This window comes from Camellia sinensis, chromosome 9, assembly GCF_055761805.1.
Source record: "Camellia sinensis isolate YWXY chromosome 9, ASM5576180v1, whole genome shotgun sequence".
Lineage (NCBI taxonomy): Eukaryota > Viridiplantae > Streptophyta > Magnoliopsida > Ericales > Theaceae > Camellia > Camellia sinensis.
In genome coordinates, this window is record NC_138969.1 from 125417875 (window position 1) to 125443824 (window position 25950).

At 36.1% G+C, this 25950-nt stretch overlaps 2 protein-coding genes, 1 long non-coding RNA gene and 1 pseudogene across 4 annotated transcripts; 3 read left to right on the forward strand and 1 right to left on the reverse strand.

The window, feature by feature from the left end:
* Nucleotides 1-8344: 8344 nt before the first annotated feature.
* On the reverse strand, nucleotides 8345-10142 carry LOC114279571 (putative WRKY transcription factor 65). Its single transcript, XM_028221831.2, has 3 exons — nucleotides 9719-10142; nucleotides 9430-9573; nucleotides 8345-9312 (listed from the first exon to the last, which is right to left on the reverse strand). Exons 1-3 carry the CDS (start codon nucleotides 9856-9858, stop codon nucleotides 8757-8759), a joined length of 840 nt encoding a protein of 279 aa, XP_028077632.2. The 5' UTR covers nucleotides 9859-10142; the 3' UTR covers nucleotides 8345-8756.
* A 6756-nt stretch (nucleotides 10143-16898) lies between these two features.
* Nucleotides 16899-19068, forward strand: LOC145798747 (uncharacterized). Of its 2 annotated transcripts, none has more exons than XR_014340252.1 (4): nucleotides 16899-17063; nucleotides 17136-17246; nucleotides 17352-18241; nucleotides 19048-19068. It is a non-coding gene; the product is annotated as an uncharacterized LOC145798747 (long non-coding RNA). The 2 variants fall into 2 exon arrangements; XR_014340253.1 differs by having other exon boundaries at nucleotides 18153-18241.
* Nucleotides 19069-19753: 685 nt separating this feature from the next.
* Nucleotides 19754-23826, forward strand: LOC114304288 (RINT1-like protein MAG2; annotated as a pseudogene).
* Nucleotides 23827-24469: 643 nt separating this feature from the next.
* LOC145799732 (uncharacterized) lies at nucleotides 24470-25024 on the forward strand. Its single transcript, XM_082889363.1, has one exon. The coding sequence runs from the start codon at nucleotides 24470-24472 to the stop codon at nucleotides 25022-25024; it is 555 nt and encodes a 184-aa protein (XP_082745489.1).
* The last annotated feature ends 926 nt before the right edge of the window (nucleotides 25025-25950 follow it).

Below are 25950 nucleotides of genomic sequence, written 5' to 3' on the forward strand. Positions count from 1 at the left end.
AAAACACTAAACAATTCCTTATTGTATTTTTTTCAAAGGTAACACACAGGTTGAAATTATATATTTGCCCAAAACTTATTAAGGAATTTTTGTACTCCTTTTGGAATGGTTTGAAGAATCCCACATCTTTTTGTGGAGTGTTACATTGGAGGGTTATATTTGAAAAAAGTACATTAAGGAGTTTTTTTGTGCGTGTTACATTTGAGTATGACATTTGGGAAAAGTACATTAATGAATTTTGTGTTACATTAGAGTATTACGTTTAAATGTTACAGTTTAAAATTATACATTTGTCCGAAGTTTACGAAAGAGTTTTTATACTTCTTTTGAAATGTTTGAAGAATCCCACATCATTTTAAAATATTTGAAGAATCTCATATTTCAAGTCATTTTTTATACTTCTCTTCGAATATTTGAAGAATCTCACATTTCACGTCATTACAAATAAATAAAAAAATTCCTATATAAAAATTCATCACAAATTTAATTCTCATAAGTTGTGTATCTTACTTTTTTAGCACAAAAAGGGGAAAAAAATTAATAATAGAAAAAAAAATCATTTTATTGTTTGGTTACTCAAAATAAAAAATAAAAACTAAGGCCTATTTGTTTCAGTTTTCAATTTTCTGCTTATAAAAAACAGAAGAAATAAGCTTTCGTTTATTTTTGTAAAGAACAAAAATAGAAAGAAAAATTTACCCGTGAATCTCATCTTGAGGGATGGAGTCCCAAGATTTTTCTAATAGATCAATTAGACCTTTCACTTTGGAAAAGTATATTTAATATATTATATAAAAATTAGATTTACGAATTTTTGTTTTCATTTTCTTAATGCAACAAATAAAGAAATAAATTTAGATTTTAGCTTTTTTCTTTTCTTACATGTGTATATATATATATTTTCCTGTCTAAGATCTAAACATAGTGAAATGATAAAAATATTAAGGGTGGGTAACCTTGTTTTTAAATTATTTTTCTAATAATATAAAAAAATGTGTGCTAAATAATTCAGGGACAACTTGACGAGGTCCCTTACTTAACCTTCCTCAACTACTACTTGTAATATATATATATATATATATATATAGGGCATGGCTTCTGTCTAGTCTTTAATCGGATTAGACCGTGCTGTTGGGCTTGTGGGAGCTTATCACGGGTCCCGTTTTGATAGTCCGAACCGTTCAATGTGTAGAACTCGTCGAGTATTATATATTTAAAAAAATCACGTTAATCGGATATCGATAGCTATGTAATCAAATCAGTTTTGTATAAAAAAAAATAGATGGTGAATAAATTAACGGTTGACAAAAATCTATTTTGATCACAAAGTTACCGATATCCGATCAACGTGATTTTTTACAGGCACATAGTACTCGACGAGTTTTACACATTGAACGGTTCAAATTATCAAAACGGGACACGTGGTGAACCTCCACGGACCCAACAGTACGATCCAGTCCGATTAAGGACTGGACAAAAGAGCCATTCCCATATATATATTTCTTAATTGTGACAACTAAATCTCTCTCTCTCTATCTCTTTCTTGGATAGCCATGCTAATTAATTTGATAAAATCATGTGAAACCATCATATAATAACGTTTATGTAAATACCCACCGAAACTATGGGCACAACTCATCAGATGATCAATCCAACTATTATTGCTTAAAAGTCAATTAGTTTTGTTAATTAGACTTTTGTGTTAAGTCAGCAAGTGACCTTGAAGCTATACATAGTAATTAAAAGGCTATTATTAATATTGAATAAAGAAAAAGTCGCCACTCATTAAATTAAAAATAAAAATTGAACTTTCTTAACATGACACACATGTTTAAATTTTTTTGAAAATTGCATATTAATATGAAACTGAGTGTAATAAAAATTATATAATTTTTTAAAATTTGTCATCATATACATTAAGAGTATACGTTAATAAGAACTAACAAATTTGTATAGAAACTATATTAGAATTATGCATTGATGACTTTTTGGAAATTAATAGTCATTTTGATGAGTCCCTCTTCTTTGAAATGAGCAATCCTAACTTTTTAATCAATCATACAAGATTATGTAAGATATGATGAGAATTACATCTAGACAATTATAATTTAAACAACTAAAGAATACCCGCAACCAATTTAAGAAAGAGTCCTATAATGGGGAAGAAAATACACAATAAAAAAAGCTTCATAATAAGGGACAAAGTACAAGTAATTGCATTTAGTAAGGATTGATCTTCTGATTTTTTAAATAGAAGTGTGTATGGATGACCAAATTAATTTAATTTTGTACGAAAATTCTCTTATGACATGTCCATTTTTATAACGTTACCTATTGTAAAACAACAATGTTACGTATTCATAATTTGAAATGTGTAGATCTGATTTATATTAGGTTTGACTCACTTTGCACTAAATTCTAATCTACACCATAAATTTAAATTTAGACTTTTTAAAGTACACAGTATTTTCGGATAGTAAACCTAGCATTGCTTAAAAAGGTTAATTACAATGACATCCCTATATTGTTTTAAAATTATATTGTTGTCCCGTTTAATCTCAAAAGTATGATTGATCTCTATTATTTTACAAAAATGTGTAACAACTATCTATCAAAAAAGTATGACATCAACATAAATAAAGTTTAAAATATCAAAATTGCCCTTATGTTCAACCCAATCCTCCTATTTTGCTCATCAACCGTTCACATAGATAATGAATTTTGAGAGAAAAACATGAAGATGAAACTTGGTTTGGTGATTACTCATTTATAGCTAAACCATCTTCCTCACCTATAGCCAAAAAAAATTTCCCTTTTCACTCATCTTCTAGTGAGCTGATGACCCCTATTTGTAACTTACCACAAGTCATCTTATTTTTTTCCCTTCCGCTTCTATTGTTGTTGCCAACTATGTTTTTTCACAGAAATGGATTTGCAAACCATGGTTGATTGTGTAGTTTACAAACTACCATCAACCAACATTGCAGATGAGAGGTTTTGGGGTGACTATGACCATCGTTGGTCAGTGCAACAGAAAAGATGCCATGGACTCACAAACACAAACGTGGGTTCACAAACTTTCATCTATCGCAATTCAAGGATGGAAGCTTCAAGAGTGAAAGTGGCTGACTATGTGGTGGTTGTTCAAGATGAAAATTGTTAGAAATTAGGCGTCCATGTGGCATGACCCTTTAAACTTTTTGAACCTGAACCTTTTGAACCTTATCCATGTAAGTTTGAATTTGAATTCAAAACTTATTTGGATAACCATTCAGGATATCTATATCTATTTTATCAATAGATATAGATAAATGGATAGATAGATATTGGTTGTTATATATTTGATTATATACATCTGATAATATGGGAATAATATATCGATATCAGATACGTTATATGGTTTTTACCCATAACTTTTTTTCCCAGACTCTCTCTCTCTAACTCTCTCCCATATGAGAACGATCCAGCTTCTGCACTGTGACTTGTGTGGGTCATACTCATTTTGTAGTATCACTCCACTGCTGGGTTGGTTGTTCACATCCTGAAAGCACGTGATTTACCCACGAGATTCTTCGCTTCAGGCTCTACTGAAAGGTATGACTATGAAATTTTTCATCCGCTGCGTTTTATACTTTGATTTACAAAAATGATATTGATAGTTTTGTGCAAATTAATTTGGGCAGGAAGCAGTGGAGGTTGTGGTTTTGTGCTTCTTGAAGAGTAAAATTGTTGGAGATGGAAGTAGATAGATATTGGCAAAGGTTTGAGGTTATAAGGATAAATGGGTTGATTTTTCTCTCATTTATTCTCTTTCTATTCTCTCTACATTGATTTGTACAAAACTTTTGTACAGGTTGGGGTTGCAGGGTTTTTAATTTACAATATGTATATGGTGGACTTGAGATAGGATGGAAGAAGGTCGATAGAGACGCTATAGTGGGAGGTGATGGCCATGACAATAGGACGTGCGATGGTGGCTAGTTCTTCCACCCTTATATTGCTCTTTCTTGCTCTATATCTCTTTCTCTCCCTCACTCTCTAGAACAAAAATTGGAATATGAAACAAGGGTATTATAGAGATTTCACCATTGCATTGGAAGGTGTTAGCAAAAAGAGGTGTCCATGTAATTTCAAAGAATAGAGGGGGTATAGTGTTATTTCAAGATACAAAAATCTAGAATCAAGTGGTCAACACAAGGAGATAGGAATACAAAATTTTTCCATATTATGGCCAGCTCTAGGAGAATTAGAAATTCTCTGTGCTCAATAGTAGTTAATGTAACTGTTAAGGAGGATCCTGTGGAGGTGAGAGCAGCAGTTCAATAACATTTTATTAACCAATTTACTGAATCATGGCGCAATAGACCAAGGCTATTTGGGCCTTTTTTATCCATTGGGGGTAGAGAAACTGTTGAGCTCTTGGGAGCAAAGTTTTCAGAAACTGAGATTGAAGCTGCGGTTAAGTGTTGTGAAGGAAACAAAGCACCTAGACTAGATGGGTTTAATCTTATGGTGTTTAAAAAGTGTTGGAAGGTGATCAAGGCAGATGTGCTGCAATTCATGAAGGAATTTCATCAAAATGCAAAATTGGTCAAATGTATTAATAGCTCTTTTGTTGCTTTGATTGCTCAGAATGAGAACCCCTCTGATTTGAATGATTACAGACCTATTAGTCTCATTGGCTCTCTGTATAAAACTTTGGCAAAAGTATTAGCAAACAGAATCAAAACAGTGTTGCCTAGATTTATTAGTGTTTCACAATCAGCATTCGTCGGTGGCAGAAATATCTTAGATGGGGTGTTGGTAGCCAAAGAGATTGTGGATGGCTGGAAGAAGAGTAGAAAGAGTGGCATTTTCCTAAAGTTAGACTTTGCAAAGCATATGACTCAATTAATTGGAATTTCTTATTTATTAGGTGCCGTTTGGTAACACTTGCATTTTCAGTTTTCTGTTTATATTTACAAAAATTTAAAAACCTGAAATAAAAACTTGTTTAGTAAAATTTTTGATTTATAAATCATTGGTCTCAGTTTATAATTTGGCCAAAAAATGAAAACACAAAAAATACGTTTCCGTTTTGATTTTTGAGTTTTTTTTTTTTTTACCACCCAACACTAGCCACCACCCGCCACCATTTTCACCATCGTCTTCCGCCACCACCCCCCACCCCCCACCACCACCTGCCACCACCACCCACCCCCCACCACCACCTGCCACCACCACTCACCATCCACCTGCCACTACCACCCACCACCCACCAGTCACCACCCACTTGTCACCCACTCGCCACCACCACCCACCTGCCATCCACCCACCACCCGCCACTACTATCTACCGCCCGCCACCACCACCCGCCACCTACTTGCCACCACCACCCGCCACCTACTTGCCACCACCAGCCACCCACCACCACCACTCACCCGCCACCACTACCACCACCACCACCACCACCATCGACTTGCCACCATCACCTACCACCCACCACCACCACCCACTTGCTACTACCTACCACCCGCCACTGTCACCCACCCACCCACCCACCCACTACCACCACCACCACCACCACCACCCGCCACCTACCCGCCATCCGCCACCCACCTGCCACTACCACCCACCATCCACCACCACCACTACCACCACCACCACCTACTCGCTACCACCCACCACCCGCCACCGTCACCCACCCACCCACCATCACCACCCGCCATCTGCCACCCACCTGCCACCACCACCCGCTACCATCACCCACCCACCCACCACCACTACCCGCCACCACCACCCACCCACCACCACTACCCGCCACCACCACCCACCTGCCACCACCCGCCACCACCCACTCCCTACCACCCGCTACCGTCACCCACCCACTCACCCACCACCACAACCCACCGTCACCACTTTCCACCGCCGTCTTCCGCTGCCACTTGCCACCACTTGCCATTTCTCACTCTTTTTTATATTTTTATAATTTTTTTAAACATTTTGTCAATTACCAAACGCGTTTGTAGTTTATGTTTTTCTAAAAATAAATAAAAAATAAACAAAAACCAGTTTATAAAATTTTTGTAAATATAAACTGAAAACGTAAACGTTACCAAACACACCCTATGCTTTCAAATTTTGATTTTGGAGTTAAATGGGTAAGTTGGATGAGGGAGTGTGTCTCATCAGCCAGAGTTTCTATTTTGGTAAATGGTTCGCCAACCTCAGAATTTAGCCTGCAACGAGGTCTTAGACAGGGTGACCCTCTATCCCCTTTCCTTTTTGACATTGTGGCTGAGGGCCTAAATATCTTGCTGGTAAGAGCAAAACAAATGGGGTTGATCAAAGGGGCCGCAGTTAGATCAAGTGCTTTTCGGATCACCTATATGCAATTTGTAGATGACACAATTCTATTATGTAAAGCTGATAGAGGGGAGGTTAATAACATAAAGAGGATCTTGAGATGTTTTGAAGTGTTGTCATGCGTAAAAATTAACTACCACAAGAGTGTGGTGTGTGAGTTGGGTTAACAGATAAAGCATCTAAAGAATTTGCTGCTCAGCTCAATTGTCTACATCAAAATTTGCCCCTAAAGTACTTAGGACTCCCTCTGGGTACAAGTCCAAAGAGAAAAAGCACCTGGCAGCCAGTGTTAGTCAAATGCAAACAAAGACTTACTTCTTGGAAGAGAAGATTCCTCTCTTTTGCTGGTAGTGTGACTTTGATTAAATATGTGTTGTCTAGCTTACCAATTTATTATTCATCTTTGTTCAAAATGCCAGCAGGGGTTGCTAAGGAATTTGTATCAATTCAATCCAATTTTCTATGGAGTGGGGATGGCCTTAGAAGAAAAATACATTTGGTCAAATGGAAGGACATTTCAAAAAGTAAATAGCAGGGGGGGTTTAGGTGTTAAAAGGATTAGACTTATGAATGATAGCCTCTTATTGAAATGGTTGTAGAGGTTTGGGGCTGAACCTAATGCTCTGTGAAAACAGGTGAGATATAACAAATACAATTAGGTGGGTGTTAGGTGGTATCCAGAACCTGTTGAAAACATTAGGAACTCATGTATCTAGGCTGACATTTTGGATCTTGCTAGAGCCAGACCTGATTTGGTGGAATTCTACAAAGAAAATTCTGCTCCAATGATTGGGGATGGGAAAAACACTATGTTTTGGAGAGGTACATAGTGCAATAATGTGTGCTTAATGGAAGGTTTCCTGAGGCTCTATTCCTTGTCTTTGGATAAGTTTGAATCTATGAATGTGATGCATATCAAAAGAAATAACGAGGTGGAATGGAACCTTAATTTCAGAAGATCACTCTTTCAGTGAGAGGTAGAGGAATTGAATAGATTGAGGTTTATTTGGATAGAATATGCATTGGTGGAGGTTGAGATGACCTTGAGTTTGCTGTTTTCTTGTGTGGAGTGTGGTTTGCATTAGTGTGAGGTCAACTGGGATTTTTTGGAGGCTGTCCCGCTGCTGGGTGGGAAAATTGGGCTTAGGACTGGGGTTTATCAAACTATAGATGAGGTTTATATGTGAAAGTATACATTAAACCAACAGGTTCAATTTTGCATTAGGATGTGTAGATGGCCAAGGGTGTTGTGATGGTGCTTCTGCAGTAGGGATGTTTGTTTGGCTAAGCAAGAAATTCTATCTTTTGGTGTGTTGCTGAACAGATGCATAGGGCTGTTTTTTGGTGGACTGTTTTGGTGTGTTTTTTAATGTGTCTTGTGGTTGATTTCTCTTCAACCTTGAGGTGTTAACAAATGATTAGGCATTCCTTGCGTTGCCAACCTAGTTGAGATCTTGCAGTTATATATTGATGCTTTTTGCACTTCTTCTTCCTTTATTTGATGTAATTCATTTGTATGTATGACAATTATCTTGAATAAATGACTGTTTTTTGCTGTTAAAAAAAAAAGGTGACAAGAAATTGACTACTTAATTAATGTTTAACGGATAAAGCAAAGTAAGGAATTTAAGTACATGTAGTTGTTGGAAATAAACGGTCACGATATGGGCTTTCAATAATTTTTTTTTTTTTTTTTGTAAATTCCAAATTATATAAATAGTGTAAGAATAATTTATTTTTCAAATTACAGTAAAAATTTGGGTAACAACCACATTTTTATGAAAATCATGCTTTTAACTTGAATGTAAACACTTGAAACAACTAAAGTAAAATAAAATAAAATAATTAGATAGCGTTAACAAAAATCTGATTAATAATCACGTTTTATCAAAAGTTTGAGAATATAATTTATCTGTACCCTATCTATTTAATTTTGAATTACAAAAATATAAAATGATTTAAAACCCACAACGATGTTAATTACAGCAAGATCAAGACAGAACATGAATAAGGACATTTTTATTACTGACTACACTGAACTCTAAGGAAAATGAGTAAGGATCCTCTAGAGTTTTTTTCTTAAAATTTTTTAGAGTGGTGCATTGTGTGGTTGAGATTTAATGACAACTCACATCAATTTTTTAGCATTAAATCTCATTTATGCAATACACCACTTTACGAAACTTTAGAAAAAAAATACTCTAGAGGATCCTTGGTGAAGGAGAATTTAAAAAAAAAAAAAAAAAAAACAAAAAGAAAATGGAAATTAAAAAGAAAAAAATAATTGGGTATCTTGAGGCGCACGATACGCACCCTATTGTTGAAATTGTAGTATATCCAGCTAAGAGGCCAAAGATAAGACAAATGTGAAACCTTGTCTGGGGGTTAGGCAGGACACGTGTCATCCGATCTCAACCTGTGGTCCCACACCATGATGCTAAATTGCACCGTTGTTCCCTTTCCATGACCCCTCTCTGGAACACCACCGAGCACTCCGGCAACTCCCCTAGGTCGGCGAACAACGACTCGTCCTCCTCCCTCATCGACAAAATCACCGTCCCATCAACATCGCCACCATCCATAATGGGGCTCTCCAGCATGGTAGTCGACGATGTGGTTGTTTCCAAGTCTAAGAACCACTTGAATTGGTACGCACCAATTAAAGAATCTTCTCCCAAATTCCCGAATTTATGAAGTTCATTTTCGAAAATCATCGTCTTTTCGTCATCAGAATTCGAAACTGTAGTAGGGGAGATGGATGTAACTTCTGCGGCGGTGGTGGTGGCAGTGACAATAGTCGCTTCGATTTGTTGATTGTGGTGCTGACGGTGGTGATTTTTAGATGCCGGCCAAGGGTGGTTGTGCTCGGAGGAGTAAGTGACCACTAGCATAGTGGGGTCCACACGGCTCCTCTCAACTTGCTTTCTGGCTGGGCAGCCTTTGGAACTACTGCATCTATAGTACGCTCTGCCAAATCAAACGGCTCAGATCAGATTTCAGACCTTGTGATTGCCCCTTTTGTCCTACTACTAAATCATACGCAGCATTACATCAAAAAAAAAAACTCTCGTGTCTTATTTTTACCTTGGATAAGGGGACCCTTTGATGGGTTTCTGACCGTACTTCCTCCAAGCCCACGAATCAGACGGTGGAGCACTCTCCCCCTTCAGCCTCGACCCTTCAACGTCTCTGATTGGCACTGACACCACTCTTTTCTGCGCATCTCTCCTAAAGAATCAAATCCCACAACGTGGTTGATCTTTAGTACTCTTCTCTTTCTCATCATGCAAATGATTGAACTAGAACATGAAAAACCCTAAAAAAAAATGTCTAGTCCTTGCTTAGAGTTATATACATATATTGTGTTACATACCTTCTTTTAGGGGAGGAGGTAGAAGCGGTCTTGCTGTCGGTGAAGGTGGCGGAGCGTGGCGAATCGGCGCTGTTTTCCGGTGAATTTTCATTGTCTTCTTGGTCATTTACAAAAGGGTTGTTGCTAAATCTCCTTTCCATGGCACCCACTAAGCTGAGATCGATTGGAATTGCCAAAAAATAGATGTGACGACGATGATGATGGTTGTGGTGGTGGTGGTGATTTTATTGGCCTGCAAAGACAATTAAAAAAGATTGCAGGCAGAGAGAGAGAGAGAGAGAGAGAGAGAGAGAGAGAGAGAGAGAGAGGATGGGGAGAAGAAATGGGGGAAGGTGGTGAAAGATTGGCTGGCCCGTCTAAAATGGGGCCTAATGTTGACAGAAGGGCAGTGGAATAGTTTATAGAGGACGTGCAAGCAAATGTGAAAATAATACAAAAAATTTTAGTCTATTATATTGTAATGTGAAAGCGACGCCCTTGTGTTGATTTGATTACTTTAATCCAAGTGATTCGAGCACTTCATCTCTAGGTTAGTAGGCAATTCTATTTTACATACAATAAATGTCTGATACACTCATAATATGTATTAATATAAAGAAAAATATTATACAAACAAGTGTAATGAAAAATTTTATGTGCAAAATAAAAGTTGGAATTAATTACATTAAGATTTTCTAAATTATTAGCAAATACCTCTTTACTTCCGTCATCTATATACTTGTATATTTTGATTTCTTTAAAACTATCTTTAAAATGTATGCATTTATATGATTTTTATAGTTGATAGGTTCAATATGTATGCATTCATAAATGAAGAACGTAAAGAGATATTTGTTAATAGTTGAATGAGATTTTGGTGTAATTAAACTTATATATTTTTCTTGGTGTCTTTTTTTATATGAGTTTATGATCCAAAACATTATTGTTTAATTTAAAAAAATTATTTATGTCTTCAGTTTCTTTTATTGAGAATAAATTAGGTTGATAGTTCTTGTATTTATTCTGTGTCATTTTAGTTCTAGAATTTTAATTGACACGATTTTAATATAAGAGTTTAAATATTGTGACATTTCGGTCCAATTGATAATTGACGTTAACAAAAATTTTGTAGGTCAATGACATGGATTAATTTTCAAGGGTACAATAGACGATTCACTCACTCTTTTTTCATCTTCTTACTTATTCTATTACGTGACAAACAAGGACACTTTTTTTCTTTTCTTTTTTATTTTCTTATCAACAAAAAAACTTTTTTTTTGATAAAAACAACACATCACATATGTAATTGCATCAATCAAGAGGGGGGCAAGACTAAAAGCATTATAGTGTAGCTTCCAAGTCGAGAAGAACACACAATCAAGTGGTAGCTCAAGCCAAAAGAGTTGGTGACAAACAGAGACACTTACCACCAACATTCCACTATCTTCTACCTCTTGTCACTTCTACCATATCCGACATTGCTAAACAACACTAAGCATCGACCAATATAGATCTACAAATCTTTTATTTTGTTATTTCTGGTTCAATGTTGCTTAATGCATCACGTCATCAAACTCCTCTTATGATGCAGCACTAAAAGCAGCCTCTCTTTCTCAACCAGTCGTGACGCTAGTCCTCATCTCTTCCCCAATTACAATGGCAGATTCCTTCCTAGCATAGACACAAACCCATTTTTTACTCCTCATTCCCAATCCAACCGCCACCTTCGCCCACCCATAGAAGCCCCACATTCATTCCCCTTTGTTGGCCTTTCTACCTCTCCCTATATGTAAATATATATTTGATAGTTTTGCTAATTAAGTGGGTTAACTCACTGTGAGTTTAGTGAGTAAACTATGCTTGATAGAATATGAAAAATGATCATTTTGCCCCTACAAATAACACCGATGAAATTTTCATTAATACTTTTAATATATGTTATCAATTAGATCAAAATGACTTTAAATTCAAAATGTAAGATCAAAATAAAGTTAATTAAAATTTTAAAAATCAAAATGACAGAAGGTACAAAGTATAAGAATTACTAACATAATTTATTTTTTTAATCAATTTATTTTTGCCATACCGGGCAACCAGTCATAGGTTGATAGCCATTAATAGAGTAAATAAGTAAAAAAATATATGTGAAAAAATAGAAAGAAAGATATTGAGATTTAGATAAAGTAAACAAATTCAAAGGATGAAGAAATTAAGATTATTGGCCTCATTCTTATGAGTTCAAAGTGGATCATGTAAAGCTGGTAAGAATACCATAACTATCTCTATCATATCTCAGTACGGGCTAGTATGTACTGTATAGGGAAGAGTCTCCATATTTAAAGTAGGAAATCACAAAATATCAAACTATTCCCAGTCACACTCAAAACAATAATTTCCCAATTTATTCATACTAGAATGAAGAACTCAATTAACATGAACCAAGAGTGCCCAAATCACCCTCTCTCTCTCTCTCTCTCTCTCTCTCTCTAAGCTTTCCTCCCTAAGCCTTCTGTTAGGTGTGTCGCCGAGGGTAAGTAGGGGTTCCGGCCTCCGGCCTCCTCTCTCCTCCTTCCATCTCTTTTTTCTCATTTTATTTGTCTGTTTGCTTAATAATATTGGAAGTTTGTCCTCCCAACCCTTTTCGGCGACGCTACCACCATACTGCCACCAGATCTCCCACCTTCTCGACTCCTTGGATCCACTCTTACTAGATCTATCTCATCCCTTCCAGATCTGCCTCTGGTCATCTATGTTGGTTTCGCCTTTTCCTCTCTCCGATCTTCTGAATCTAATATTTGACTTGTGCCCAAACTCTAATCCTCCCACCCAAAATTTTAAGATCTGCTTTCAGATATTCTCACAATCGAAAGGCCAATGTTGTTTAACGCATTTATTTCACGTTAGGCGACCACCTCAGTCTCAATGTTCTATTTTGACCAGCGGAGGTGGAGTCTTTAGATTTTAAGTTGACGGTTGCGGTGTAATGGAGCTTTAGATGCGTTTGGCGACTTGGATCTAGTTGCTTTAGGTTTGTATTTATTTTTAGTTTTTAATTGTTTGCTGTAATAATCATTCCTACATGAATGTTGTGCCCCTTCTTTGTGGGGGAGTTTTCTCCTCCTCTATTAAGGTTAGGATATTCCTCCTATGGAAGTTTGTTATCTCTTTATGATATCTTTTACTACCACTATACGAAATTGATCTAATTTTTTTATTAATTTTGCAACAAAGATTTTTTTTTCTCAATCTTAAAAAAAAGAAAAAAGAAAAAGAAAAAAGGTTTACCCAAATCACATGCCTCCTGGATTTAAACCTTGACATTTAACCTTGACATTTAAACCTTGACATTTAAAAAAAAAAAAAAAAAAAAAAAAAAAAAAAAAAAAGGAAAAAGAGGCCATTTGATTTAGTGCACATGGTCTTTGGCTGCAATGAAGGAGAAAGAGTAATGCAATGTTGTTTTTCTACTAATAAATTAATAGTTTGCTGAATACTTCATTGATGATGATCTCATCAACTTCGGCCTCAGTTCCACCTTTCATTTAAGGGTATCCATCTTCCCCACCGTACCCTATCCTTAAATCAATTTGTTTAATAAAAAAAAGTCAATTGAATCCTATCTTAACAACGTTGTTTATTAGAACTATTTGGTGCAAATGATTAATAGTTATGTTATTGAGGTAGAGAAGTGTGTAAAATTAAGAGTTAAGTAATAACAGGAATAAAATGGCAACAAACATAAAAGGAGAACTCACTTTTTTTAAAAAATATTTTTAATCAACAAAATCAAAGTGCCCTAAGTTTTCCGACTTATTTATAATAAGCTTAATTACAATAGTGGTTAGGCCTGTGTTACACATGATACGTGATTTTTGATCAATTGTTAGTACTGTAAGGCCATGTTTGATTCACAATACTAATAGTGAGGTATTAATAATCCTATCAAATTAGTGTGGTATTAACTATCTCACCCCTACCCCATTACTAATAATCCTACAAATTTGTTGGATTAATTATCCATTGGATTAATAGTCCTAAACCAAAATGTCAAAACAAACATAGGATGATTGGGCCCACGGATTAATAATCCTAATCCTATGCTTTAATCCTTCTAATCAAACATGCCCTAATTATACGTGTCTCTTAAATTGGTATGTGATATGTATACAAAGTATGAAGACTTGAACGGTTAAATTAATCTATATCCAAAATATAACTTAGTAAGAAATGAATATATACTCGACTTAATATTTTAAATAATAAATGAAAAATTTTATAAATATAAACATTAATTTATAACTAGATTGTTAATATCACAATCTTATCTTAAATAATAAACAATAAACATGTCCTTTAAATATATAATATTATACAAATTTTTTTAATTTTTCAAAATTCGTACCTGTAATATAATTGAAGGTATAAAATTAATTGCACAATTACACAATTTTGTTTAATAATTCATTTCATAATACAAATTCATTGAATCCACTATTACATATTATTTACATATTATTGGTGTACAAATACATTAATATTAATATGTAATATATTTTTATACATTAAGAATTTTTTAGTCTCGTTTTCTGTACCACGAATATTTTGCATGATGAAAAATGTAACGTTAGTCATTATTATACAATTGCTATACAATTGTAGTGAAAAATGACTATAAAAGTACAATTATTGTCGTGATGTATGTGTTTTGTAAAGTCTTCGTTTGTTGTTAAAAGTGTTTGTTGTGTACACCTATTTGTATGACATGTATATATATATATATATATATGTATTGAATATAAGTTAATAGGAGAGCAATACACAAATTCGTAATTTTTTCATAACAAAAATAATTATATTACTAAGCCAATAAATGTTAAAAAATTAAAGTATATAGAGTTTCAATCCTTGTTAATGGCTCACCCACTGCTGAATTTAGTCCAGGAAAAGGACTAAGATAAGGGGATCTGTTGTCACCTTTTCTCTTTAACATTGTGGCAAAAGGGTTAAATATGTTATTCCAAAGAGCTAAAGCATTGGGGCTGATTAAAGGAGTTGTTATACGTCATAGGGAGGTTATTGTCACTCATTTGCAATTTGCAGATGATACAGTGGTGTTTTGTAAGGTTAAGGAGCAGGAAGTTTTGAATGTAAAAAGAATTCTGAGGTGCTTTGAGGTGATGTCTGGCTTGAGGATTAACTTTCATAAAAGCCATGTTTGTCGGGTTGGATTACAGGAGGAGGTTTTGGCTGATTTTGCTGTGCAATTAAACTGCCAGAGTCATAAGCTGCCGTTCACGTATCTGGGTTTGCCACTTGGTGCCAACCCAAAGAAGAGGAACACCTGGTTGCCTGTGATCAACAAATTTAAATCTAAGCTTGTTTCTTGGAAGAGAAAGTTGCTTTCTTTTGGAGGAAGGTTAACACTTATCAAAGCAGTGTTATCCTCATTACCAATTTATTACCTCTCTATATTTAAAGTACCTATTTGTGTGGCTAAGCAGCTTGGTAAAATTCAAGCCAAGTTCTTGTGGGGAGGGTCAGAAATTAAAAAGAAGCTTCATATGATAAAATGGAAGGAGGTCACCTTGAAGAAAAGTCTGGAAGGGTTGGGTATCAAAAGGTTGATGGATTTTAATGAGTGTCTTCTAGCTAAATGGTGGTGGCACTACATGAAAAATGAGTTTTGGCGACGTTTATTTAACGGCGTTTTATAAAACGTCACATTTTATAACATTTAACGACGTTTCTTAAACGTCGCTGTTTTAAAAAATAAAAACGGCACCGTTTCACGCGTTTAAAAGCGCCTTCGATTGTCCTCTCTCTCTCCCTTAAATGGGCAACCCTGTGAATCCCTAATCTCTCTCACTCGCTCAGTTCGTAGCCCTAATCTCTTACTCACAGTCTCTCGTTCGCTCTCTCTATTTCTCTAAACCCTCTCAATGGATCGATTCATCTCTCACTGATTCAGCTCAGAATGATACAATCTCGCTGATTAATCTTGGCAGTTTCGATTTTGATTTTGATTTCGAAGTTCTCTCTCGATTTCGATTTCAAGATTTCTGTCTCGGTGATTCTCTCTCTCAATTTCAAAGTCTATTTTGAATCTGAGAATAATTGTTAAAGCCCTTTGTAAACCCTCATTTGGAATCCTCATGCCTTCAAATCTCGTCTCTCTCAACCTTCTCTAAACCGTTATCATTCTCACAGATTCATCTTTGAGATTCAGAGCGAATTCGATTTCGAAGCTCCATTGCCACCACCGTCTGCCCCGGCTCGATTTCTCAGATTTTGATTTCGAAGGTCCACTCCCACCACCATCTGCACCAGCGAGGTATCAATTTCTCTGTCTCTCTCAAGCTCTTCCTTCTCGTCTCTCTCGATCTGGTTATTGAAATTGAAATTCTAAACAAGAAACTACAAGTTGATTTGTGGCTGAACACATCATTTTCTTCTTTTCTTTACTCTCTGCTTCGTTGAACTAGATTTAAAGTCTTTGCTTCAAGTCCGTATGTGTGTGTGTGTGTGTGTGAGTGAGAGAGAGAGAGAGAGAGAGAGAGAGAGAGAGGATGAGGATGAGGATGAGGATGAGGAGGAGGAGAAGGAGTTGATTTGTGTCTGAAGGCATCCTTTCCTGATCTGTTATGTTGAAAAAGTTGAAAGATCTCTGAATATGTACAGTTAAGGTCCTTCAATGCTTAAGTTTTCATTTTTTCATTATATAATATGTACATATATATATATATATATTTGGGTTGAAGTATTTATATCATGGGATCGATAAAGACCTTTGGGTTCATTGATCAGGTTTCTGGTTCTTCTTCTTTTTTTTTGAAATTTATTCAGAAAACAAATTCTGAAAACCAAACCAATTTTGTTTTGTTTCCACCTCCCCCTCTGTATGCCAAGTGTTTGTTGCTGCAGTAATTATGTATACTGATTGTCTAGACTGGAGTTTTATATGTTAGAACTGAATTTTACATTATATACTTGGTTCCAATCACAGTACACCAGTGCATGTTTAAGAGGTGCCTGCCCATGAATACTGTTGACTTTTGTCACACGATGGGCATGTTCCATTTTGAATGGAACACTGAGAATGACCAAAATAGAGTGATTCTAAGAGTGCCAAGCAACTTTTTATTCTTTTATTTTTTATGTACAATGTCACATTTGTTTCTTTTGGACTGATTATACATTTTGGTTTCCCCTCTAGAATGGAGTTGATCCTATGGATAGAAACATGGAAAAGCCAAAAACTTTGGATGATGTAACTGATAAAACCAAACCCTGGCAGTTGGCCGAAATTATAGATCCTGCTCAATGCCGGCAGGTTACCATGCCAGACAACATGGATGCAGTCAACAAGGTGTGTTCCTACTCATTTGTTGCTGCAAAATCTATCTATTGGATTATGCTCGACTGACACATCTACATCCAGGTTGCTTGACTACTCTATACAAATTCCGGTTTTGGTGTTTTGGCACTTGGGTCTAATGGGATTCAGAAGTTATGGAAGTGGACACGCAGTGAACAAAATCCAGGTGGAAAGGTAATAGCAAGTTGGGAGTAATTTCATTTGCGTGTTTTCCTGTTTCTTTTCTTTTATTAGTCGATATTTGTGGAGGAGAATTCTGAACTTGGTGAGGGTCTAAAGGCCACTGCCAATGTTGTTCCACAGCAATGGCAACCAAACAGTGGTCTTGTTATGACTAATGATGTCACAGGTGTCAACCTTGAGGAAGCAGTGCCTTGCATAGCACTCTCAAAGAATGACTCTTATGTAATGTCAGCCTGTGGCGGCAACGAACAATCTGGTTTGGGTTTCTTTTTAGGCTTGATTGGTTCAAGGACAAAGTTGAAACAGTATAAATGCTGAATTTGTTTCAACACCATGTCAAATCTGTGCACATGTTTAGCAAATATCCTTCTGTGTTATCCTTTTAATCACATTGCAGTTTGGTACTGTTATGCCATATTAGAAAGAAATTTGTTTCAACACTGTGTTCACTTTAGTTTGTTTTTTTTATGCATATGTCATTGTCGATGGATTGGTTGGTTTGTAGCTTGGTCATCAAGATGAGAACAGTGAGATATATAAAAGCATAATGCTAAACTGTGTCAAGTATTTAAATAAATCTTTTTCTGTTGATCCTCATTATTTTTATTACTATTATTATTGTTGTTATTATTAATTTTACTACCATGGTGCGCTACATTTGTATCTTTGAAATTATCTATTGATAGAAGAATTAGAGATTTTGTTCTTGGCTTCTCAAAATTATCTATTGATTGTAACTATGAATCTTTTAATTTTCTATTGTCAAATTTTATAAATTTGACCTTTAATAGAATTGTTCCCTTAGAAGATGAATTTAAGATCCTACATATTGTTATAAATTAATTTCTCTCTCTCTCTCTCTCACGTGTGCGCGCATGCCGTGGTGTGGCAATGAAGGGAGACATCCTCGAAGATCCAGCAAATGAGCCAAACAAAGATATGTACATGATGACTATTGAGCCAGAAGATGCACCCAACCAACCTGAGTAAGTTTGCTTGTTTGATGTGCATTTCAATTCCTTTAATTTAGTCAAATCTTGATTTATGCATTTGCTTCTTTGTTTTTTTCCCCCCATTATATTGTGCTTTTCAATATTTTGATGTCATGCTGATAAGTGTATATAGCAATAGGGGCGATGCATTGAGCGAGTCCTGTTGATGAGCCTTAAGCTTTCTCCACCCCTTTGTGTGTTTTGTTGTGTGGTTATGCACTCATGCTCCTTTTACATGTTTGGGGATGTGCTTTTCTTATAGTACTCGTGGTTGTTAATGTTATTGCCCAACAAAGAAAGTATTTGTATCAAATTGCAGCTTAAAGAAGCTATATACATCTCTTAAAATTATACCAGGAATTATGCCTGATAAGTATTGAAAATATGTGTCAAATATGGGAAACAATGGCAGTATAATTAGAGAGAGAATCAACAAGAAGAAAAATGAATGGTTTTGCCAATATAAAATGTAAGTTGCAGTCCTCAGGCATCAGTTGAGCTTGGAAGGATTTCTGTGTCTGTGCTCATCTTAGGTGCACCTTACCCTACCATACCTATGAAGAATAATCATCAAAGTAGCTTGCACTTGCAAAATAGGCATAACAGCAGCTGAGTAAAATCCAAATTAGAAAATTTTATGGTGTAAATAGACCTTGTGTTGTGGGAGATTAGCCCAAATGCATATAACTTGCAATTACACAAACTTCCTTTTAGAAAACTTTATGATTTGTTTTCTTGATGTATTCTTGCGGACGAATCACATATACCAAGCTAAGTCGGAGTATTGTTTATTTCTCAAGATCAAACATTAGATCATCTCTATCTGGACTATCCTATATTCTGCTGGATTTTGTTTTAGAAGGTGCCTTTATTCTCTTTTTTTCTTTTTTGTATCATAGGTTATATGCGTCTGACATTTATAGCAGTTCTCCAGTTTTTCAATATTTGAGGTTTATTTGATTCCTTCTTTAGACAAGTAGGAAAATCTATGCAATATCAAAGGGTGCTCAAAATTAATAGTTTAATTACTTAACATGTCCAAGCACATTGTATTGCGGAGGTAGTGTAAGAAACACATACACTTCTAAAAAAGTATGTGTCTATGTTGGAGAATGACACTTGGACATGCTCTATGCCAATGACACTCCTCATGCTCTAAGCCTCCTACACATTTCAGACATGCCCCGATATGTGTTGGACATGCATTCAAACATGTTCTATTATTTGAAAAAAAAAAAAAAGAATTGAGCACACTTCATGAAGAAAAATAAAAGTGGAACAACAGATGATGTACAATAACATGTTCATGAAGTGTTGCCAACATGTCTAGCAAAAAATTAATAATTAAAAAAATTGACACGCCACATGGCAAAAAATTATAGACTGAATAATGGTTAAGGGAAGGGAAAAACTTGTGAAGATGAGAAGATGATAAGTATGAAACATCCATTCAAAACCTATTGCAAGTCCAAAATTAACGTAGTCACACATACTGTTGAAGAGGTATTCATGATTTTAAGGCTTGGTATCTAGGCAGCATGCATTTACAAGGGTTCTTACGTTCTTAGGCAGAGGAAATGCCCTTTTAGTGGAATTCTGCATATATGAAAAACAATTACGACTTTCAGAACTAGCATTTAAAAACAGTAGAATAGTTTGAAAAAGTTGAGATCAAGTACCCATGAATGTTATATGCCTTTGGATCTCATTCCATCAATACTATCAGTATAAGTAAACAGAAGACAATTCTATAGCTTATCTCATTGCATCAATACTAATTTACCGTGCTTTGCATGCCATATTCTATTTGTCAGTTTAGTTCTTTTTGTTCTTTCAATATTTAGCTTTCAATTGATGACTTAGCTCTCACAATGTTGGGGTTTATGAATAACAGGGCAGCAGCACCTGCAGCTAAGAACACAGGTATTCATAAGTAAATACTCGGTGTAATTGACTTACAATATTCACATTGTGTGATTAATGTGTCCTGTTGTGTGGTAATAATGAAAAAGTGAAGTTGATAATACTCTTATTGTGTGATTAATGTGCCCTATTGCTTTTATTGTTGCCCTTTGTAATAATCAATGAGACTTTTCATTATGATTTTAGAAATATTTTAAATCTCTAGCTTTAGATTCCTAAATTAATCTCAAGTGATATATCATAAGTCATGTGACTTCAAAGTTTCATTAAAGTATACTTATCTAATGGATATTTACCGTTTCGTTAAAGTATTTATCTAATGAATATTTACCATGTCATTGGGAGTTTAAAATTGAAGGTCCAAAATGGGAGGTATCATTACTGTAATCATTAAATTTGGTCACAAATCGGGGCAGTTAAATGTCTTTATCACAATCCAAAGAAAAGTAAATTTCGATGGATTTGAGGCACACTTCAGATTACGGAAATGTCATGGCATTTTGGGCTCAATTGCTTATGGCTCTTGACTACTTACATGTGAATCATATTCTTCATCGAGATGTTAAGGTAAGTTGCATCTATCTGTATACTAGAGGATTTATGAATTATCCTTCTGAAATTTCTGAAATTGCATGTTACTGACAGTCTTGTTCTTGCGGTGTTCAAATATATTCTTGGCAAAAGACCAAGACATACGTCTTGGTAAGTGATATGTTTTCTTTCTTTAATAGTCTTGAGAGGTGTCAGTATTTTGCTGAATCACCATTGATTAATCCTGTTGCAGGTGATTTTAATAGTCTTGAGGGGTGTCAGTGATATCTTTAATATATTCTTGGCAAACACGTCACATGGGATGTGGCACAAGTTGAAGTAAATAAAATGGAGATCAAAATTAAAATAAACAAAAGTAGGGATTTATGCATATTAATCATTCCTTTAGGTTTTGCAGTATTTGAAACTGTTACAATTTCTAATTGTGTAAAAATACCTTAGACTTTTAAAAGTAACACTTTAGGACTTCCTATTTCTGCTTATTATTTTACATATCACCGTTAAAAATTAATCATTTGCCATTGTTTTGATATAATAAATAAAAATGTATATATTATGTAAAAAGATAACTAATTTCGTATAGTTCCATATGTATTTATTTATGGTTGTGTTACTGCCATGTTCAGTGACTTGTTCTTTAGTTACAGTGTTACTGTGTTCGTATCATATTGTATCCATGTTCCATATCTGTATTTTTGCTTTTTAGAATTCAGCAAACTTATGTTGTCAAAAGACTTGGTCCTTAGCCCTAAACCAGAAATGAATTTTTCTTTACTGTGGAGAAAGTATCTGGCGTTCATAGCATGGACTTTTCTCGGAAATTATTCATCCCATTTTCTTGCATGTGTAACCACTTCACTTCTAATATCTTTGTTTTCCCTTCACGATTTTGGTAAGTCACCAATTTTTTCAAAAGCTTAAGCTGTTAGGAAATGGGCCTAACAATGTATATCAAATTATCTTACACAACCCTATCTTGTATGTGGAGAGACAAACAGAGAACCAAACAGAAGGAGAAGCCAAAAGCCATACATAGAAAAAGAAACCAAATGGGAACCGAATACCAAGTGCCAATGGAGAGACTAGAACTGAAGACCTTTTTCAGCCTGAGCTCTGATTAAGTCACCAATTTTCCAAAAGCTTAAGCTATTAGGAAATGGGCCCAACAATTTATATATTTCTATCATATACCTTGTGGTAACCTTATTCCTATGCCTAATTTTATTTGTTTTAATTCTAATCAGATTTTTTCTTCTTTCAATACGCTTCTTGGATCTTTCAGAGACAGCATTAAAGCTTGATACTTTGGTTGGTGATATTGAAGATGCAGTATCTTCCACAATAAACAGAAACCTAAGGAAGCATTCTTCCACACAGAATTCAGAAGTGAGTGCCCTTTAGACTGATTGGAATAAACAATGGTCTCTTTTTTTCCTTTCTAATTTCGTAGTCTCTGCAGGATGTGCATTTGCTTGCTATTAAATCACTCAAACTAACTGAAGATGTTCTAGCTTCAGTTACAAAAACACGTCCTCAGTGGGCACGTCTACTTTCAGCTGTTGATCACAGAGTAGATCGAGCATTAGCCATTTTAAGGCCCCAGGCAATTGCAGATTACAGGGCCCTTCTTACTTCACTTGGATGGCCACCACCTTTGTCCATGTTGAATTCCTCAGATTCAGATGCAAGGAAACCAGCTGAAGTGCAAAATCCTCTTTTTACAATGCAAGGGGACCTCAAGCATCAGTACTGTGAAAATTTTGTCGCATTATGCAGCCTGCAGGAATTGCAGAGACAAAGAAAATCTCGGCAACTAGCGGGGCATAATAGGGAAGTTGCCCTGCACCAGCCACTTTGGTCTATTGAGGAGCTGGTGAACCCTTTAGCAATTGCATCCCAACGCCATTTCTCAAAGTGGGTTGATAAGCCAGAATTCATGTTTGCTCTTGTATATAAGATTACTCGGGATTATGTAGACTCCATGGATGAGTTATTGCAACCCCTAGTTGATGAAGCAATGCTATCAGGTTACAGTTGCAGAGAAGAATGGATTTCAGTAATGGTGTCCTCCCTATCAACATACTTAGCAAAGGAGATATTTCCTATATATGTTGGTCAGCTTGAAGAAGAGAGTGTCACCAGTGTTCGCTCCCAGGTTAGAATATCCTGGCTTCATCTTGTTGACTTGATGATTAGCTTTGATAAAAGAGTACAATCTCTGGTAGCACAGACTGGGAATCTTGCCTTCCTTCCAAGAAGATGGAAAGAAAATTTCTTCTCTATCTGTATTTTGTGATCGACCTGATTGGCTTGATTTGTGGGCAGAGATAGAGATTACTGACATGTTTGATCAGCTAAAACCTGAGATGGAGAATGAGAGAAACTGGTCAACCAAAATTCAGGGAGGAGTTGTCTCTGGTCCAGAAGATTATAAATCTCCTGCAATTTCCAGTGCTTTTCTTCGGCGCTTATCATCTGTGGTTGATCGTTCTCGATCAGTGCCAACCATTTATTTAAGGTCAAGGTTTTTATCCGATTGTCTGGTGTACCTCTTGTACGCAAATTTTTGGATTGTTTATTTCTCAGATGCCAAGAAGCCGAGGGCCTGACAGCCCTGACTGATGATGATGCTTTAATCAAAGTTACAAAATCCATTAATGCCGGTCACTATTTTGAGTCCGTTTTGAAGGAATGGTGTGAAGATGTCTTCTTTCTTGAGATGGGATTGAAACATAGTGATGAATTGGCCATACCAGTCAGTGAGAGAGGTTCTATTGGAGAGGCAAATGAAGCTGGGACTGGTATTTTTGACGAGGAAATTGAGAAGCTGGGAGAGTTCAGAACAGAATGGGTTGAGAAGTTATCTACTGTTGTTTTGAGAGGATTTGATGCTCGCTGTCGAGATTATATGAAGAACAAGAAGCAATGGCAAGAAAAGGGTGAAGTAGGTTGGGCAGTATCTAAATAGTTCATTGCAGCGCTTGATTATCTGCAAGGAAAAATGTCGGTTTTGGATTTAACTTTTGTGGCTTTGTATATAAGGTAGTAATTTTTTGATTGAGAATTGTGAATTCAATTTTTGAATATATTATTTTGTGGAAAAATTAATGCTATATTAAATTGAATGGGAAAGTGAATTAATACTATATTTGTTATTTGAATGGGAGTTATTATTTCATATTAGTGTTATTTAGTTTTATTATTGGTGTTCTTTTAGTTCAATCACATAAAATTAGTACAATTTCAAAACCAAAAAAAGAAAAGAAAGATAAGACGGCGTTTTTCAAATGCCACTATAACGGTTGGAATTTTTAAAATTAAAAAAACCTATGAAGGCGTTTTAAAAACGTCGCTAAAATCATACTGACGTCACAGTATTGTTAGGGCAGGGCATTTGGCGGCGTTTTAAAAACGCCGCCTATACTAATACAGCGACGTTTTCAAAACGCCATAAAGTTATAGCGACGGCCGCGTCATCGGCGTTTGGTATTAAACGTCACAAAAAGAATTGACGACGTTTTTGGTACCTATAGCGGCGTTTTTTAAACGCCGCTAAAAGCCTAATTTCCAGCAGTGTGGAGATATGGAATTGAAGATAGGGTATTATGGAAAGATATTGTGATTAGTAAGTATGGAAGCTTTGAGGGGAGATGGAGACCTTTCTTGGACAATGGTGCCCAGTGCTCAAAAATCTGGGGGGATATACTTAGTCTGGAGCACAGCAGCCCCAATTTCTGGAATTTTTTCATGGATAATTCTGTCATTCAAGTTGGGAATGGGATGAGGGTTAGTTTTTGGGAGGATACATGGGCATCTAACAGATGTTTAAAGGATGAGCTTCCCAGACTCTATGACCTATCAGTAGATAAAGAAGTTAATCTTAAACAGATGATTGTCAAGAGAAATGGATCAGCTGGGTGGTCCTTCAATTTTAAGAGATGTCTGAGGGCTTGGGAAGAAGATGAAGTGGAAAGATTAAGATCCCATCTTACTCCTTTTGGGCCCATTTTGTCTGATAGAGATGATTCTTTGGTTTGGATTGCCTCATCTTTAGGTTTGTTCACTGTAAATTCAGTGTACAGTAGGAATGATGTGGATCAAGGGTCGAGGTCAGCTAGGTGGCTCTGGAACAATATTTCCCCACCAAAAGTGCAATTCTTTGGTTGGCTCACTTGGAAGGGTAGAATTAAAACAAGAGCTTTTCGTCAGAGGATGGGATGCCTTAGTCAGGATGCTAGGATTGAATGTGTTTTCTGTGGCTGTGATGTTGAAACAGATAGTCATGTATTGTTGCAGTGCTAGTTTGCTTGGAAGATATGGTCAAATATCCTGAATTGGTGGGGTATGCATTGGGTGGTCCCTCAAAAGGTTGAAGGGGTAATGGACTAGTGGAGAGGAATCGGATGGGGTAACCTAGAAACTAAAATCTAGGATGTAATTCCCTTTGTAGTCCTCTAGTCTATTTGGACTCTGAGAAATGAATGCATATTTAATGGTAAGCAACCGTAGACGTCCCCGAACGCCCCGGGAGGACGAGTCCCGTTCTGTTCGTTTTGGGCTCACTACAGTTCGAACTCTCGAATTATCACGGTTCTAAATCTGAACAAAAGAGTCCAAATCCGGCAAATCGTTTTGAGAAACAGATTTTTGAAAAGAAGTGCCAAACATGGACTTCTTTGCCAGATACAGAGTCGCCACCTAAATATTTTTTATGGGGAATTTAGGAAACCCTGACTCGGTGCCAAAGGCCACGTGTCCGTCATCACCAAAGTTGCCTCGGCTCGGGAGCTTGGGTACGATTGGGGAAGATCAGCTATGAGCACCCCCTCTCGCCCGATCCGAAGATCGGCCTCTACTAACCATGATATCCAGTTTTGAAAACGTTATGTGTTCTTATTCCATTTATTAGCCTAGAATTACTATGTTATGCGCACAGCAAACAAGTATAGACCAAATCGCCTAAATTGGAACAAAACATTGCATGTTCGTTTTGAAGATGGTTTGCTACTCGCAAGTAGGCTAAAATGCAGGTTTTGCCACCCTCGAGTGAGCTTTTAGAAAAGATGGTTTTGCCACTATCTAGTGGGCTTAAAACTCACAATTTTAATGCATTATTCCAATTTAAGTAATTCAACCTCCATCCACAGGCATTCAAGCAGTTATATCACATAAGTAGCTAGCCTCATGGTAATTATGCTGTTATGGCAACACTCACACGCATGCGGTAT